This window comes from Tamandua tetradactyla, chromosome 9 (genome assembly GCF_023851605.1).
Source record: "Tamandua tetradactyla isolate mTamTet1 chromosome 9, mTamTet1.pri, whole genome shotgun sequence".
NCBI lineage: Eukaryota > Metazoa > Chordata > Mammalia > Pilosa > Myrmecophagidae > Tamandua > Tamandua tetradactyla.
The window spans coordinates 15,147,980-15,165,453 of NC_135335.1; the positions used below are offsets into that span (position 1 = coordinate 15,147,980).

General features: G+C 38.2%; 1 protein-coding gene and 1 pseudogene across 1 annotated transcript; both read left to right on the plus strand.

Annotated features, from left to right (window-relative positions):
- The first annotated feature begins 775 nt into the window (after positions 1-775).
- OR4D6 (olfactory receptor family 4 subfamily D member 6) lies at positions 776-1,720 on the plus strand. Its single transcript, XM_077115009.1, has one exon. It carries the CDS (start codon positions 776-778, stop codon positions 1,718-1,720), a length of 945 nt encoding a protein of 314 aa, XP_076971124.1.
- Positions 1,721-8,083: 6,363 nt separating this feature from the next.
- On the plus strand, positions 8,084-9,044 carry LOC143645535 (olfactory receptor 4D11-like; annotated as a pseudogene).
- Positions 9,045-17,474: the final 8,430 nt, after the last annotated feature.

Below are 17,474 nucleotides of genomic sequence, written 5' to 3' on the forward strand. Positions count from 1 at the left end.
AAGTTACTCTTACAAAATAAGCCATAGTCAAAACAGATCACAGTCCATCCATCTCCCTCCAGTCAGAGTAAGGGCATAGGATCCATGAGTATGTTGGTTCTCCCTGACAACCCAAAGTATTTCCAATAAGGAAGGAGAATGGTCAGGATAATTCCAAAACCACTAAAGGGAAGACTCTAATCTAGTTTGTCTAGCAGTAATGATGCTCTGGGTGCTTACAAAAACATCATAGGGAAGCACCTGAAACTGTAAAGCTGGGTTCCAGTAGCCTTGATTCTTGAAGATGGCTGAATAGGATATAACTTTTACAATGTGACTGTGTGATCCGGAAAACCTTGTGTCTTATCCTCTTATTATCTAGAGTATGGACAGATGAGTAAAACTTATGGATAAAAAATAAACAAATAACAGGGAGACAAAGGTTAAAATGAATTGAGTAGACTGAGAGACTAGTGGTCAATGAGATGGAAAGGTAAGGGGTATGGTATGTATGAGCTTTTTCTTTTTTCTCTTTTTTTCTTTTCCTGGAGTGATGCAAATGCTCTAAAGAATGATCATGGTGATGAATACACAGCTATGTGATGACATTGTAAGCCATTGATTGTCCAACATGTATGGACTGTTTGTGTGATGATTTAACAATAATTAAAAAAAAAAAACAGACCTCTCTGTTTTCCATGACAATAGGTGATAAGTGATATCAGTACCTCGAGGTACCACACTCCTAACTCTAACATCTTTTCTGAAGGCTGATACAGATGAAGGGCGTCCCACTATGGACAAGAGAAACCATACCAATGTGAAGGAGTTTGTATTTCTGGAACTCACACACTTCCGGGAGCTGGAGCTTTTCTTATTCGTGGTCTTTCTTGCTGTGTATGTAACAACCGTGCTGGGCAATGTCCTCATTGTGGTCACCGTCACCTGTGAGTGCCACCTCCACACACCCATGTACTTTCTCCTACGGAACAAATCCATCCTGGACATTGTTTTCTCATCCATCACTGTTCCCAAATTCCTGGTGGATCTTCTGTCAGAGAGAAAAGCCATCTCCTATGATGGCTGCATGGCACAGATCTTTTTCTTCCACTTTGTTGGTGGGGCAGATATTTTCTTCCTCTCTGTGATGGCCTATGATAGATACCTTGCAATTGCTAAGCCCCTCCACTATGTGACCATTATGAGGACAGAGGTATGGGTGGTCTTGGTGGTGGTTTCCTGGGTAGGGGGTGGATTGCATTCAATTGTGCAGATAATTCTGATGCTTCCACTCCCCTTCTGTGGCCCCAACCTCCTTGATGCCTTCTACTGTGACGTGCCCCAGGTGGTAAAACTAGCCTGCACTGACACCTTTGCACTGGAGCTCCTCATGATCTCTAACAATGGTCTCGTGACCCTGCTGTGGTTCCTCCTGCTTCTGGGGTCCTATACTGTTATTCTGGTGATGCTGAGATCACATTCTGGGGAGGGGCGAAACAAGGCCCTCTCCACCTGCACCTCCCACATCCTGGTGGTGACTCTCCACTTTGTGCCTTGTGTCTACATCTACTGTCGGCCCTTCACTACACTGCCCATGGACACAGTCGTATCCATCAATAACACGGTCATCACCCCCATGCTGAACCCCATGATCTACACTCTGAGGAACCAGGAGATGAAGTCAGCCATGAGGAGACTGCAGAGACGGCTTGAGCCTTCTGAAAACAATAAACTGGGGTGAGGAAGTCAGATTGAGACTAGAACTCAAAGACAGATTTGGTTTCCTCAAACTGCTATCCTAAGGGTAGGAGACAGCTAGCTCTTTCCTCTCTGTATCCTCATAGCCACTCAGCTCTATAAGAGAAGATAGAAGAAGAAAAGGAGGATATGAGAGTGAACAAGGTGAGTGAGCAGGCTGTTGGATTGGGGAGAAATAGGGGGTATACAACTGAAATCAATATCCTAAATTCCATTTTGATGTAATGTGTGCTTCTCATGCCAACGTGCTGCACCCCACATTAACTACCTTCAATGTGGAAATAACATTACCTACTCACCAGTTTGCCATGAGAATGAAGTACAGTAAATGTTATGAGAATGATACTTGTGACAGTCAGCACTGTTCCTGACACTAAGAAAGTGTTCAATCATTATTACTTATTATTTATCTACCTATTCATATATATATATATATATACATATGCAGAATATAGATGTATTTATTTATATAACATGATTTCCCTGGAGTCCCTTGTCATTTCCAGTCAATTTTTCAAGTGAGTTATTGATTTTATATATTTTGACTCTAGAAACTTAACTATATGCCACCAAGAAGTACAAAGAGAAGGAATGTTTTAAGTTGTGTTGAACCAGATAGATACATGGGCAAACCTATACATAGATAAAAAAATTTCTTATTCTCAGGTCCATTCTACTGATTTTCTCACTGGAAATAGTCTCAAAAGCTTCTTGTTCAGTTTACACACATAGCTATACAAAATTCATAAAAACCATTTATTTTATGTTAACTAGAACTTCCTTCTTCCCTTTCTCTCCTTTTTCTATTTCACTCCCAGGCATTTTATAGTTGAAAAAAATTATATAAAATTCATAGGTAATTCAAAGCAAGCCACTGTAGCTCAAAAAAAAATACTTAAAAAATATGATTTCAAACACTCAAAGCCCATTTTGTATACCAGGAGAGAAAAGAAATACATCTTCTTCAGAGTGTTATAATTACAGCCATTGGGATTGAATTGAAATCCACCCATCTCCCAAGGAATTATTCCAAGAGAGTCGATGGAAAAATAATCAGTCTCTTCTCTTGAAGCTCAGCTCAAATTCTATCTTTCAGCCTCCAATAACCATACAAAAATTCATCAAGAAGAGTAAGGAAGCTCATGAAATTGCAACATACTAAACAACTTTTATAAGATATCAAATTGTTTAATTCATTCATCTTATGCCAAAGAGGTCCAAGGAGGTGACAAAATCTATAATCCTCTCTGTGTCCTATAAGACAAAGACATTGGGCTAAAACTCTTAATGACTGTGTTTCTCCACCTTTTAAAATTATTGTCCTCTTAAGGAGACATTTTAGATTTTTTTTTCTTATCACCCCTCCATGAAATTTTAATACCATAGATATGGTACTATATGGTATTATAGACTTTGGAGGGCCACAAACTACTGAAATATCTATTATTTTTCACCCCAGACCCAAGTTTTGCCCCCTTGGAGTGAAGTCACCTTCATTGAGAACACATAAGTATATATCTTTAGATGTTTCTGCAGATAAATTTTCCCAAAACTCAGAGAATCATAGAACAGATGGATAATTTATGTCTTTTGTGGCCTTACAAGAATTTGGAAGGCAGGAATATGTGGATGTCTTGGTGACTGTGCGTTGTTTGTATGCAGGTGTGTGAACTTGCTTGAGGTTATGACTTGGAGACTGTTTAATAATTCCCACTGGAACTCCAACACTACCAGCAAAATGTTCATTCTGTTTCCACCTCCAATAAAATTCCCTTTGCTGATTCTTATATGAGGATTGAGTCTAAGGGACTACTGCATGTGGTAGGGACTCTTTGTGACAGGAAGAAAAGCCATGGTACTGTGGCTCTTTCCAATGTGAACATTGAAAAGATGACAGTGAATCTGGTATAACAAATCTCTAGGATGACTTCACTTTCAATCATGAGATTTCCTCAACATCATATACACAGAGGCCTGGGTACCCAGAATCAGCTGATATCATGGTTGGACATTGAAAGATTTAGGTAAGGAATTACTATGAGTGACACACTGTGAATTACACATGAACATAATGAACACTAAAAGTTTACCAGGTTATATGATGCTGAAAAAATAGTTGAAAACTTTTAGAGAAAGAAAAGTAAAGAAGTTGATGTTAAATATAGGGGAAAGGGAAGGTCTTCAAAAGAGAGAGTTATGCAGAAATAGTAAGAGAAGGCAGCTTGTATTTGATAGATAGAGCAGTTGAGTTGTATATAAGGATCATATTTTGTTCCAGCTTAGGGTTTATCTCTGAAAGAGGGGTTCAGAGACCTCTTTCTACAAAATGAGCACATCCTTGAAGAGCATGTTTTAACCCTAAATTACATCCAACAATGTGGCAGATCCAAACCCTGGGCCATATCCAGACAGTACTGATGACTCTTTTCCCTTGACTCGGAGCTGGCCTTGCTCCCAAATCCACTAACCCAGCACCAAAGTCTCTGGTCCACTTGGTCAATTCACACAAGTTCACACAAGTTAAACAAAAATAAGAAAACTGGTTCAAAGATAAGGCATGATTTAATTGAACAGCATTTTAAGTTCTGTAAATGTCTTTATAAATCACCCTTTCTGAAAGATCAGATACTGTTTGCAGGGGAAAGAGAAAGGAACAGAATGCTTTGAGTGCCTCCTATGTTCTGGGCACTTTACAAACATTGCCATATTTATTACTTATACACCTAAGTTCATTATGTTTCCCAGTTTTCAGAGGAGGAAACTGAAGTAAATTAAAGGACTTGACCAAGGTAAGAAAGAAGGAAGATCAGTATTTTCCAAGGTGGAGGAATGGGAGATTCTGAGAATGGGAAGAACAGGGCATGCAGAGGGAGAAAGAGGAAAACAGATGCAAGGCTGTGGAGCAGGAAGAATTTGCATAAAGTTTGAGTCACTTAGAGGCTTAAAGGAAACAGGGCACCAGGTAATATCCAAGATGGAGGAAAGTCTTGGATGCCATAAAAGAAATTTAACCTTTATTCTACGGACAATAGGGAGTCATTGAAAAAGTATCAAACAAAGGAAAAACACATGGTCCCATTTATGAATTATAAAGATATTCCTGGAAACAACAGAGAGAATAAATTAGATAAATCTAGACCAGAGAAAAGGAGGGCGGTCAGGAAACTACTGTGACAATGAACAAGAGCAGATGATAAACATTTAACCAAAGATAGAGACAAGATGGTAGATTGAGAGAAGTGAAGAAAATAAAGTTTTAAAGAGAGTTTTATATTTGGTCTGGTTTCTTACAACATTAGTAGTTCAATATGTCTTTTGAGTAAAATGTGCTATATGTTGGTATATGCTGTAGCGGTGACCATGCCTTCACAGATGACATGCACTGGGTAAATGAGACAAGTTGTCACATTCTCTAGAGCAAATCAGAGGCAATATGTGATTTTCGTTTATTTATACACATAATTTCCCAAGGCATTCACCCTCCCAAAGCTTGTTTTTACATAAACTAAGCACAGTGTTCCCAGCTTGTGGTTGATTTGAGGACCATCTCTCTAAACAGTGGGGCCACATGACTGAGACATAAGCTTAGACTCAGCATGGATGTTTTCCTCTAACCTTAAGTAAGTTTGTCACCTCTTATCACCTATGTAAGTCTTCCCAGAAATTATTGGAGATATGTGGAGTGGAACTTGCATTGCTGTGTGAATTGTTTCCAATCACTTAAGCCTCTCAGGAACTTTATTTCTCCTGAATTGATCCTCAGGCAATAAAAAATTTCTTACTTTTTATATAGTGAATTGAGAAATGTGCTGGTTGTATCTGCCCTTTCCTCTCTGTGCTAGTTTGAAATTGTTATGTGCCCCCAGAAAAACCTTGTTCTTCTATTCCTGATTCAATATTATAGGGTAGGACACTTTCATTAGATTGTTTCTATAGAGATATTATCCACTCAATTGTGGGTGTGACCTTTTCATTACATGGAGATTTGATTCCACCCATGCAAGGTGAGTCTTGATTAGTTTACTGAAGTCCTTTAGAAGGAGAAACATTTTGGAGGAAGCTCAGACACTTCATCTGCTTCAGAGCTAACAGAGATGTAGACATCTGGAGGTGCTTGGAGTACTAACAGAGAAAGCAGGCGTCTAGACAAGAACATTTGGAGATGAAGAATCCAGAAAATGCTGTCATGTATATTCCCATGAGATGCTAAGGAAGATGGAACCCAGGGTTTTGCCCTGGAGGAGCTAAGTGAAGAACCACAGATGCTTAGAGAAAAGCCCACTAGTATCAGAAGCTGGAAACAATGGAACAAGGACAAGCAGATGCCAGCCACGTGCCTTCCCATGTGACAGACATTAGCCTTTCTGGAGTCAAGGTAACTTTCTCCTGGATGCCTTAGTTTGGACATTTGTATGACCTTAGGATTGTAAGCTTATTACTTAATCAATTTCCTTTTTAAAAGTCATTCCAGGGTGGGCCACGGTAGCTCAGCAGGCAGAGTTTTGACCTGCCATGCCAGAGACCCGGGTTCGATAGCCGGTGCCTGCCCATGCAAAATAAATAAATAAATAAACAAAAATAAATAAATAAATAAATAAATAAAAGTGATTCCATTTCTTGTAACTGCATTCCAGCAGTATTAGCAAACCAAAGCATTCTTCAACTAGGATTCTATAGTAAAAGATCTTGCAATGCATGGGGGAAATGAAGGAGGGGAGATTGCTTCCTTCTTGTGCTGATGTGAATGCACTAGTATGTAATTCATCAGAATCTGTGAATCCCAAGCTGAAAAGACAGTGCTTAAATTTTATAGGAATGAGGTAGGAGGATGTGGTATACTACCAAAATCTCTGTGGTAACCCCATATTTAATTTCCTTTGTCTATATTTGCATTTCTGGACCATCATTGTCTTCAGGAACAGAGCCCTTATCATCTTATTTGTGTTAAACCCATCATTTATCTTCAACCCCTGTGTACCCATGGGGTCAAATCAAAACTTAAAGGTAAAACTTGTGATTTCTTAATGATAACAGAAGGAAAAGGGCCTAAAATTCCATTGTGATGAAGAGAGAAAATACAGGAGGTGATGAAACCCATCCTCAGAAGTCCAAAAATAATTCTGTAAAGATTTCCTTGTGTAAATCATTCTTAGATTTTTGTATTCTGAAACCGGCAGGCAAGGGGGAATACTGGAGAGATTCTGGAATGAAGAACTGGGAGAAATTTGTTTTAATCTCCCTCTGCCACTTATTTGCTGTATGACCTTAGAAATTTTATTTACCTTTATTGAGTTCAGTTTTCATATTAGTAAAGGAAGAATAATAGTCTTCCACTCTAACCTCAGAGGACTGGTAGGAAAATTTATTATAATTAGGTTTTGTGCTGGTTTGAAGCTGTTATATGCCCCAGAAAATGTCAAGGTTTTGTAATCCATTCTTGTGGGTGCATACCTACTGTGGGTGCAATCTTTTGATTAGGTTGTTTCCATGGAGATGTGACCCACCCAAACAAGGTAAGTAGTTCTTAAGGAGTAATGCTTAAGGATTAAGCTCTTTACTCAGAGCTCAGAGACATTTGGAGACAGAGGGAGAAAGACCCTGGAGACACTAAGAAAGGACCCACAGATGCTTAAAGAGAAGCCCATCGAAATCAAAAGCTTAGAGCAATGGAACCCAGAAGCAAAGGACCAGCAGGTATCAGCCATGTTCCTTCTCATGTAACAGAGGAACCAGATGTCAGTAGCCTTTCTTCAGAGTTAAGGTATCATCCTTTTGTGCCTTAATTTGACATTTTTATAGCTATATAACAGTAAATTTGTAGTCTACTAAAACCCCATTGAAAAACTCAACCCATTTCTGGAATATTGCACCCAAAAGTTTTAGCAAACCAAAGTAGGTATGCAGTAGCTTTTAAAATTAAAATAGGATATCCAAATTGATTCCTATTATGTCGTTACTGAAAGGCACCTGAGCATTTATTTAGTCTAATAGAAACAAAGTGGAAAGTGAATAAATCAGACCTTCTCTGATTCATGAGAGCCTAGGGACCCACAACTCCTTCACTAAGCCTTCTTTGCATTCTCTTCCTCAGCAATTTGTAGAAATGGGCTCTACAGAACCCACAGGCCCCCACAGAAAACAACAGGAAAACTAATGATCAAGTCCACACCTCTCCTTGAGCTAATGAAGAACTGAAGAAAGCGGAACTAAGTGAATTTCCCAGATTAATGCCATGAGTTCATGAAGAACATGATAATTGACAAAAATATATTTCTGCATGTTCAATATCCACTGAACAGGTAAACCTTACTTGATTTCATTGTCTAAGTAATATTATTTCCTTCAAATGTGGGCATGGTGGAGGAAACATTACCCAGTGGTCCTGGGAAATCATACCAAGGTGACTGAAATTATTTTTTGTGTACTTACCCAGTCTCAAAAGCTAAGCCTACTCTTATTTTTTTTTATCAGTGGTTTATGTAACAACTGTGTGAGCAAACATTACCATCACAGTCACTTTGAGTCTTGCCTTCACACCCCCATGTACTTCCTACTCCACAATCTCTCGGTCATAAGACATCTGTTTTTCCTCCATTACTGCTCTGAAGATCCTAGTAGACCATCTTTCAAGAAGAAAGACCATCTCCTTCAATGGTTGCATCAAACAGATGTTTTTCTTCCACCTCCTCGGTGGGGCTGACATTTTTTCTCTCTCTGTGATGGCATTTGATGATTAGATGACCATCTCAAAACTCTTGCACTACATGACCATCATTATTAGGGGGTGATGCATGGCACCCCATTATGGCCTCCTGGGTGGGGGGCTTTGTCCACTCCATGATGCATATTTCCCTGTTGCTCCCACTCCTTTTCTGTGGACTTATGTTGTTTATGGCTTCTGTTGCAATGCCCTCAGGTCCTCAAATTTTCCTGCACTGACACCTTCCCTCTTGAGTTCCTAATGTTTTCCAACAATGGTTTTGTCACTACCATGTAGTTGGGTCCTTCTCCTGTGTCCTACATTGATGATGTTGAGGTCTCACACTGGGGAAGTCAGGAGGGAGGCCATCTCCACCTACACCTCCCATACCACTGCGGTGACCCTGCATTCCATGCCCTGCATCTGTATCTATACCCTGGCCCTTCACTGCCCTCCTCATGGACAGAGCTGTCTCCATCACCTTCACTGTCATCATTCCTGTCCTGAATCCCATAGGCTATACACTGAGGAACCAGGAGATGAAGTCAGCATGAGGAGACTGAAGAGAAGATGCATGGTTTCTGAAAAAGAATATTCTCATTATTGAGTGTGGAGCTTTAATGTTTCAGTTTGCTAAAGTTACCAGAATGCAATATACCTGAAATGGACTGGGTTTTACATGTTTGTATGTTAAACTTACAATTCTAGGTCATGAAAATTTCCAAATTAAGGCATCAACAAGCTTATACCTGGGCTCTGAAGAAAAACCACTGGCATCTGGAATAGCTTTGTCAGCTGAAAATGCATGTGGCTGGTGTCTGTTGGTCCTTGCTTCTGGTTTGGTGCTTTCAGCTTCTAAATCCTTAACTTCTCCATGACAAACTCTGGATTTCATCTCTTAGCTTAGTATCTACCAGGGCATTTTCTTTTCTGTCTCCAACTGTCTGTGCTTTCTCCAAAATGTCTACCTCTTAAAGGACTTAAATAAGCAGATTATGGTGCACCTAGAATGAGTGAGGCCACATTTCCATCAAAACAACCTAATCAAAAGTTCCCACCCCACAATAGGTGTTCCCCAGAAGACTAGATTAAAAGAACATGGTTTTTCTGGGGTATATAACAGCTCCAAACCAATACACTTAGCTTCTAAGGAATTTTTTATTGCCTTTCACTCCCTCTAACTTTGTGAGAATTGGAGGTCACCTGGAATTTATACACTCTGATTCTTAGAAAAGTCCCAGTATACAACTTCAGAAATGGTAAAAATATGGAACTGTCTATTCCTATCATTGTCTCAATCATATGCTTGTTTGACCAAAGGCAAAAATAAAATGTAATAACCAATCCAATAAATAATTCTATCTTTCTTTTATTTTGCTTATGTGTGCTTCTTTGTCATTTCCCTCTCCACATTGTATAAAAATATTCCATAATACTTCAAATTAGGAGATCTAATTCTCACTTATATTCCCAGTATCTTGAATAGTGTCTGACATATAAGAAGCTCTAAGTAAATGTCTGTTGAATTTGTAAATCGAAGGAAATGAAAGCATGAAAGAAGTTGATCCCAAATTCTAGTTAATCTTCAATTTTTGGTATTTAAACTGAGTTTACTTCTTAAACAGATACTTCCTCGTGGAATCAAGGAAATCGAAATGAACCAGCGCTTTCTCAAGGCCTTAGTACCTTTGTCTATCTCTTTATGACGTCATTAAAATGTTCATTGGCACTCAAATAGCATTCTATTGTATGTACACAATAGAATGGAAATTTTAAAGGATAAATGAATGTTTCTACACATAGAACCTAATTCATTCAGAGTTCCAATCATCCTACCCTCTGTGTTCTTCAAGTATGTGGGATATTTGAACTAAACATAAATATAAACAGGAAGATGGGACTTATTTCCTCTCTCCTCTTCCTGGAACCCCAAACCTAGGACCTATTAACCGTAGGGTAAGAGAAGGGGGTCTGCTCTACTTTGCAAGCTGCCAGATGTGATTTACTAGAAACAGAACAGCTTTTTAAAAGGGGAATTTATTAAGTTGCAAGTTTACAGTTCTAAGGTTGTGAAAATGTCCAAATTAAGGCACCAGCAAGATGTTATCTTCACTCGAGAAAGGCTGATGAAGTTTGGGGTTTCTCACACAGTTGGTGGAGCACATGGTGATATCTGCTAGCTTTCTCTCCAGGTTTCTTGTTTCATGAAGCTCCCCCAAGGACATTTTCCTTCTTTATCTCCAAAGGCTGCATGGTTTCCGTTAGTTATGGTGACTCTCAAGCTTTTCCCAAAATGGTTCCCTCTCAAAGGGCTCCAGTAAGCAACCTCACCTTGAATCCGTGGAGACATATCTCCATGGAAACCATCTAATCAAAAGTCGCCACCCAAAATTGGCTTTTCTGGGGTGCACAGCAGATTCAAACCAACACAGGGTCATTGAAATGTATCTAAAGGCTAAGAATAAAAATATAAACCACATTCCTTTACTTTAAGTTAGGGAAATCAGATATATTTAGAAATTTAGAACTTATTAGATTTAGAAAATGCCATATGCATTGTATTGTATATTACATCATTTCTCCCATGAGGAGTAGTTCATATGCAATGACTTTAATATCTCTGAAGGAATCATCCTTGCTAAATACATTAAGTTAAAACTAAGCATAGCTTTACATTAATTCCGATCAGATTTTGTCACAAAGTTAATGTAGGTCAGGACAAGTTTTGCCACCAAGTGAGTTTCTAAAAATTTCAGCATTCAGCATTTGGAGATTTCAGAATGACTGGGATCATACAGAAACTGAATATGAAGGGATTGTGGTAGACAGAATAATCCCATCCAAAGATGCCCAGATCCTAATCCCCAGAACCTGTGAATGTGTTACATTCCATGGTGTTTTCATTTCCCAGCTGCTGAAATAAATACCCTTCAATGTGTTCATTCAATAAACAGAAATTTATTGACTCCAAGTTTCAGAAACCATAAGGTTTGCTTCCTCCAGGGGACATCTTATGGCTGGCCAGAAATCACTGGGGGTTCTTGGCTTCTTTGTGAATGTTAGGTTCTGGTGTCAACTTGGCCATGTGATGATGCCCAGTTGTCTTGTCAGGCAAGCACTGGCCTGATCATTGCTGCAAGGATATTTTTTGGCTAGTTGATAAACTAGAAAGCTGGTGTATTAAATCCTCAGTCAGTTGATTGCACCTTTGGCTGATTTTTTCTGCCATCAGTTAAATCATGTCACCCACCAACAAGATAACCCAATCCATTGAAGAATTTTAAGGAGGCAGAAAGCCTTTTTCACTGCTTCTCCAGCCAGCGAGCCTCTCCTATGAACTTCATCTAAACCCTTCATCAGAGCTGCCATCTTCACAGCCTGCCAAATGAATTTGGGACTCTTCCATTTCCTGGTTGCCTGAGACACCTTTATTAATCTCATATTTACAGATATCTCCTGGTAGTTCTGTTTCTCTAGAGAACCCTGGCTAAAGCACAGGCAGTGCACATGGCAACTTCTTCTCCTTTCTATTGAATTTCACCTTCTGATTTCCCTCCCTTTAGCCTTCCCTAGAAGGCCTCCAGTAATAGGATTAACAACCCACCCTGATTCAGTGGGGCCACAATTTTTTTTTAATCTTTTTTTTTACATTTTTTTATTAATTAAAAAAATTAACTAACACAACATTTAGAAATCATTCCATTCTACATATGCAATCAGTAATTCTTAATATCATCACATAGATGTATGATCATCACTTCTTAGTACATATGCATCGATTTAGAAAAAGAAATAGCAAGACAACAGAAAAAGAAATAAAATGATAATATAGAGAAAAGATAAAAATAAAAATAAAAAATACAAAAATATATAAGAAAAAATAAATAAAAAACAAAAAAAACTATAGCTCAGATGCAGCTTCATTCAGTGTTTTAACATAATTACATTAAAATTAGGTAGTATTGTGCTGTCCATTTTTTTTTTTTTAGGAATCATACCATTCTACATATGCAATCAGTAATTCTTAACATCATCACATAGATGCATGATCATCGTTTCTTAGTACATTTGCATCGGTTTAGAAGAACTAGCAATACAACTGAAAAAGATATAGAATGTTAATATAGAGAAAAAAATAAAAGTAATAATAGTAAGAACAAAACAAAACAAAACAAAACAAAACAAAAACCTATAGCTCAGATGCAGCTTCATTCAGTGTTTTAACATGATTACTTTACAACTAGGTATTATTGTGCTGTCCATGTTTTAGTTTTTGTATCTAGTCCTATTGCACAGTCTGTATCCCATCAGCTCCAATTACCCATTATCTTACCCTGTTTCTAACTCCTGCTGAACTCTGTTACCAATGACATATTCCAAGTTTATTCTCGAGTGTCGATTCACAACATTGGGACCATACAGTATTTGTCTTTTAGTTTTTGGCTAGACTCACTCAGCATAATGTTCTCTAGGTCCATCCATGTTATTACATGCTTCATAAGTTTATCCTGCCTTAAAGCTGCATAATATTCCATCGTATGTATATACCACAGTTTGTTTAGCCACTCGTCTGTTGATGGACATTTTGGCTGTTTCCATCTCTTTGCAATTGTAAATAACGCTGCTATAAACATTGGTGTGCAAATGTCCATTTGAGTTTTTGCCCTTAATTCCTTTGAGTAGATTCCCAGCAATGGTATTGCTGGGTCGTATGGCAATTCTATATTCAGCTTTTTGAGGAACTGCCAAACTGCCTTCCACAGTGGTTGCACCATTTGACATTCCCACCAACAGTGGATAAGTGTGCCTCTTTCACCACATCCTCTCCAGCACTTGTTATTTTCTGTTTTGTTGATAATGGCCATTCTGGTGGGTGTGAGATTGTATCTCATTGAGGTTTTGATTTGCATTTCTCTAATGGCCAGGAACATTGAGCATCTCTTCATGTGCCTTTTGGCCATTTGTATTTCCTCCTCTGAGAGGTGTCTATTCAAGTCTTTTTCCCATTTTGTAATTGGATTGGCTGTCTTTTTGTTGTTGAGTTGAACAATCGCATTATAAATTCTGGATACTAGACCTTTATCTGATATGTCGTTTCCAAATATTGATTCCCATTGTGTAGGCTGTCTTTCTACTTTCTTGATGAAGTTCTTTGATGCACAAAAGTGTTTAATTTCGAGGAGTTCCCATTTATTTATTTCCTTCTTCAGTGCTCTTGCTTTAGGTTTAAGGTCCATAAAACTGCCTCCAATTGTAAGATTCATAAGATATCTCCCTACATTTTCCTCTAACTGTTTTATGGTCTTAGACCTAATGTTTAGATCTTTGATCCATTTTGAGTTAACTTTTGTGTAGGGTGTAAGATATGGGTCTTCTTTCATTCTTTTGCATATGGATATCCAGTTCAGTTGGGCCACAATTTAACAACTTATTGAAATGTTCTACTTACAATGGATTCACACCCACAGGAAAGAATTAAGATTAAGAAATATTTTTTATGGGTTGCTAAATTCCAAGCCATCATGAATGGCAAAGGGTAATTAAGATAGCAGATGGAATTAATGTTGCTAATCAGCTGACCCTAAAATTGATAGATATCCTAAATTATCCAGGTGAGTTTAATATAATCACAGTGATCTTTGAAAATGGAATACATAGGCAGAAGAGAACTTCAGTGTATTTTAGAAGTGCTTGACCTGCCATTTCTGGCTTTGGAGATGAAAGGGGCCATAAATCAGGTAATGTTGGCAACCTCTAAAAGAAGGAAAAACCTAAGAAATAAATTTTCTCCGAGAGACTTCAGAAAGGAATTCATCCCTGTCAACACCTTGATTTTAACCCAGTGAGGTCTGCATCAAACTTATGACCTAAAGAACTATAAAATAATGTTGGTGATGTTTTAAGCAGCTAAATTGTAGTAATTTATTACAGCAGCAATATGAAACTGATCCAAGGTTGATGGGCCAGTTGGAGATGAAGAATCTGTAGTAGTCAAAGAGGGAGAGGAAGGGAAAGGTAAGTGCTAGGAGAAGGGGCCAGGGGTGGGGAGGCCCTCTCTTCCAAACAGGGGAGGGTGGCCACAGGCTTCTCCCAAGGACCTAGGAATGAGCACTACACACATGCACAAATCTTGAGTATGTGTGAAATTAGCTAGAGAAGCCAGTCCCAAGTCTTCACCACTTCATGGACTACATTTTGAATAGGAAATAGCACTTGAATTTGAAGTAAAACTCTAGTAGAACACCTTCTGAAATTTCGTGTGTAACATAAATCAATAACAATGCCATTGAATAGTGAATTAACTGTTCCCAAACTTTAAGAAAAGAGACCCAAAAAGGAGTTTCAAGTATTTTGTATAGCAACCACATTTACCACATTAGAAGATGTCATCCACTGTGCAATGGTTGGGTTCATGGGTCAAAGGCTAGGTTATGGCATCTGGTGGCTTTGTCAGGCATACAACAGCCCTGTAAAGGGTATTGAGGTCATTAGACAGTTGATTGCATCAAGAGCTGATTACACCTACAGTCAATAAAGGAAATAGCCTCCAGCAATGAGACAAGTCTCATCCAACACTGAAGGCCTGAAGAAAGAACTGAAGATTTCAGCAGTCAGGAAGAAGAATTTCTACCTCAGCCTTGGCCAACCAGCTTCTCCTTCATCAGAGTTCCTAACATGTGGCCTGCCCTACAAAATTTGGACTTGCCAACCCCTACAGTCACATGAGACAGTCTCTGTAATAATCTCAGAATATTTGCATATTTAATACTGTCAGTTCTGTTTCTCTGGAAAACCCTGGCTAATACATGCTGCAAAATGCATTTGCCACCTTAATAACAGCTATGTAGAAAAAATGAAACACTACCATGTTACATGTACTCAATGATTGTAAAACACATAATTTCAGGGGTATTTGAGATTTCAGGGATTATCTCAGAGCAAGGAGGAGCGAAGGAGGTGTTGGGAATTTAATTTAACTTGGAATATTTTGTTTTCAATTTCTTCTTCAGAAATAGACCTGAATTATGCCTACAAAAATCCTCCATGGTAGTTTATTCATAGAAGTGGAAACATGGGTCTCTCTTACTCACCTTCAGGGTAATCTGAGCACCACCTATCATTGAGACCACAACTAATGTCTACTATCAACCCTCCAATGTCTTTCTATGTCACTCAGCACAAAACATTCCTTACACTAATCTAATAAGTCTGCATGCTTTGGAGCTCTGTTACCTCTCGACTCTCTTATTCTATATACTGCCCCTCACAAATTCCACCTTGGTCCCACCCCCACCCCAACGAGCACACCAGACCTTTCCTCAACAACCATATAGAAATGTCAATCCCCTTCTATGACACTTTCTATCCCTTGCTCTGTTTTATTTTTCCCCACACTACTTTCTTCAATAAAATATTCTTTAGATTTTACTTATCAAGTTAGTTGTCTGTATCCTCCCCTGAGAATGTTAAGTTCCATAAGGGCAGGGATACATACCCAGTCAGTGTCACATTTCCAGTGCTAGAGAAGAATCTGGTATATAGTAGGTACTCAATAAATATTGGGGTTTTTTTTTTGTATTTTTTATGTTTGAGATATTTCAAAGATACCAGAAATCCTATAATGGCACTGATTTCTTTTCTCAGGAAATCGCATTTCCTGCTTCCAGTTCATGTATTTATTATTACGCTAATTTTACTTTACTTTTGAAATTCTTTTCACAAGTGAAAAAAAAGATTCCAATAGAGATTCAGATTTATTTTGAGCAATTTTTTTAAATTTTTACTGAGAAATATTCAACACATGCAGTCCATACCCGGTGTACAATCATGACTCACAATATCATCACATAGTTGTGTATTCATCACTGTGATCATTTTTTAGAACATTTGCATCACTCCAGAAAAATAAATATGAAAGAAAAAGGGCATACATCCCATACCCCTTACCCCTGTTTCTCATTGACCACCAGTACTTCAATCTTTCCAATTTAAACCCTTTGCCCCCCATCTTTGTTTATGTTTTAATTCTTTTTTTTTTTACTCATCTTTCCATACGTTGGATGAAAGGAGCATTGGACTCCAGGTTTTCACAGTCACACAGTCAAATTGCAAAAGCTGTATCATTATACAATTGTTTTCTTTTGAGCAAATTGGACTGCACACCTTCAAAGCCATCAATTCTTTTCAATGCCTTTGCCTGGTTAACATGTCTATGTTGAGAGCCTTCACAATTTAATTCAACTATAAACTCTTTACAGCAAAGCACATACTTGTCTCTTCTGTATATTATTCATATTCTTTCTCATGGTACCTTCTGCTTCTCAGTTAAGTGCATATGTACTGTCTGAGACAGAAAGGGTAGAACCAACAATTCATTGAATCTGGACCTCTGGGACCAGATTTCATGGCCCTCAAAATAGCAAAAACTAAGAATTTCCATTTCAACTCCCAGGACATGGAGTATAATTCATACCATTCCTATTCTGCAGATCAATAAACTGAGTTCATTTAATGAATGCAATTATGTGGGCAATTCCACCAGTTTATCCCTATATAGCTATATCTAAACATAGATTTCTCTAGCTCTCTCCAAAGTGATACAGCTCGTATAGTAAAATCATTAGAAACCATTGACATGTATGTGATTATGGTACATCATAATCATAATTACCACCTATGATGTGTTTCTATATATGATAGTGTCTACAAGAGCTTTGGGGACCCATAAGCATCCTCTGCTTCACAAGAAAATGAAGAGTAATGAGAGGAAGATGGTTGGGGTCCAGTTCTCTTTTTCTTGCTTCTTGACAATATAATTTAGGTGACCCACTTGAATATATAATGGCCTTTGTGCCTTTCAAACCCATGAAAATGAACCTTAAAGGCTTCAGACACATTATTTAGCATGTTCTAACAAAATCCTGATTGAACTGAGGGTAAGGGAGCTTATTTTCCCTCTTGCAATTGGATACTCAGGATAAATGTAAAATGTAGCTTTTTCCACTTATATGTTTTCACATTCACATATGCATTAGGA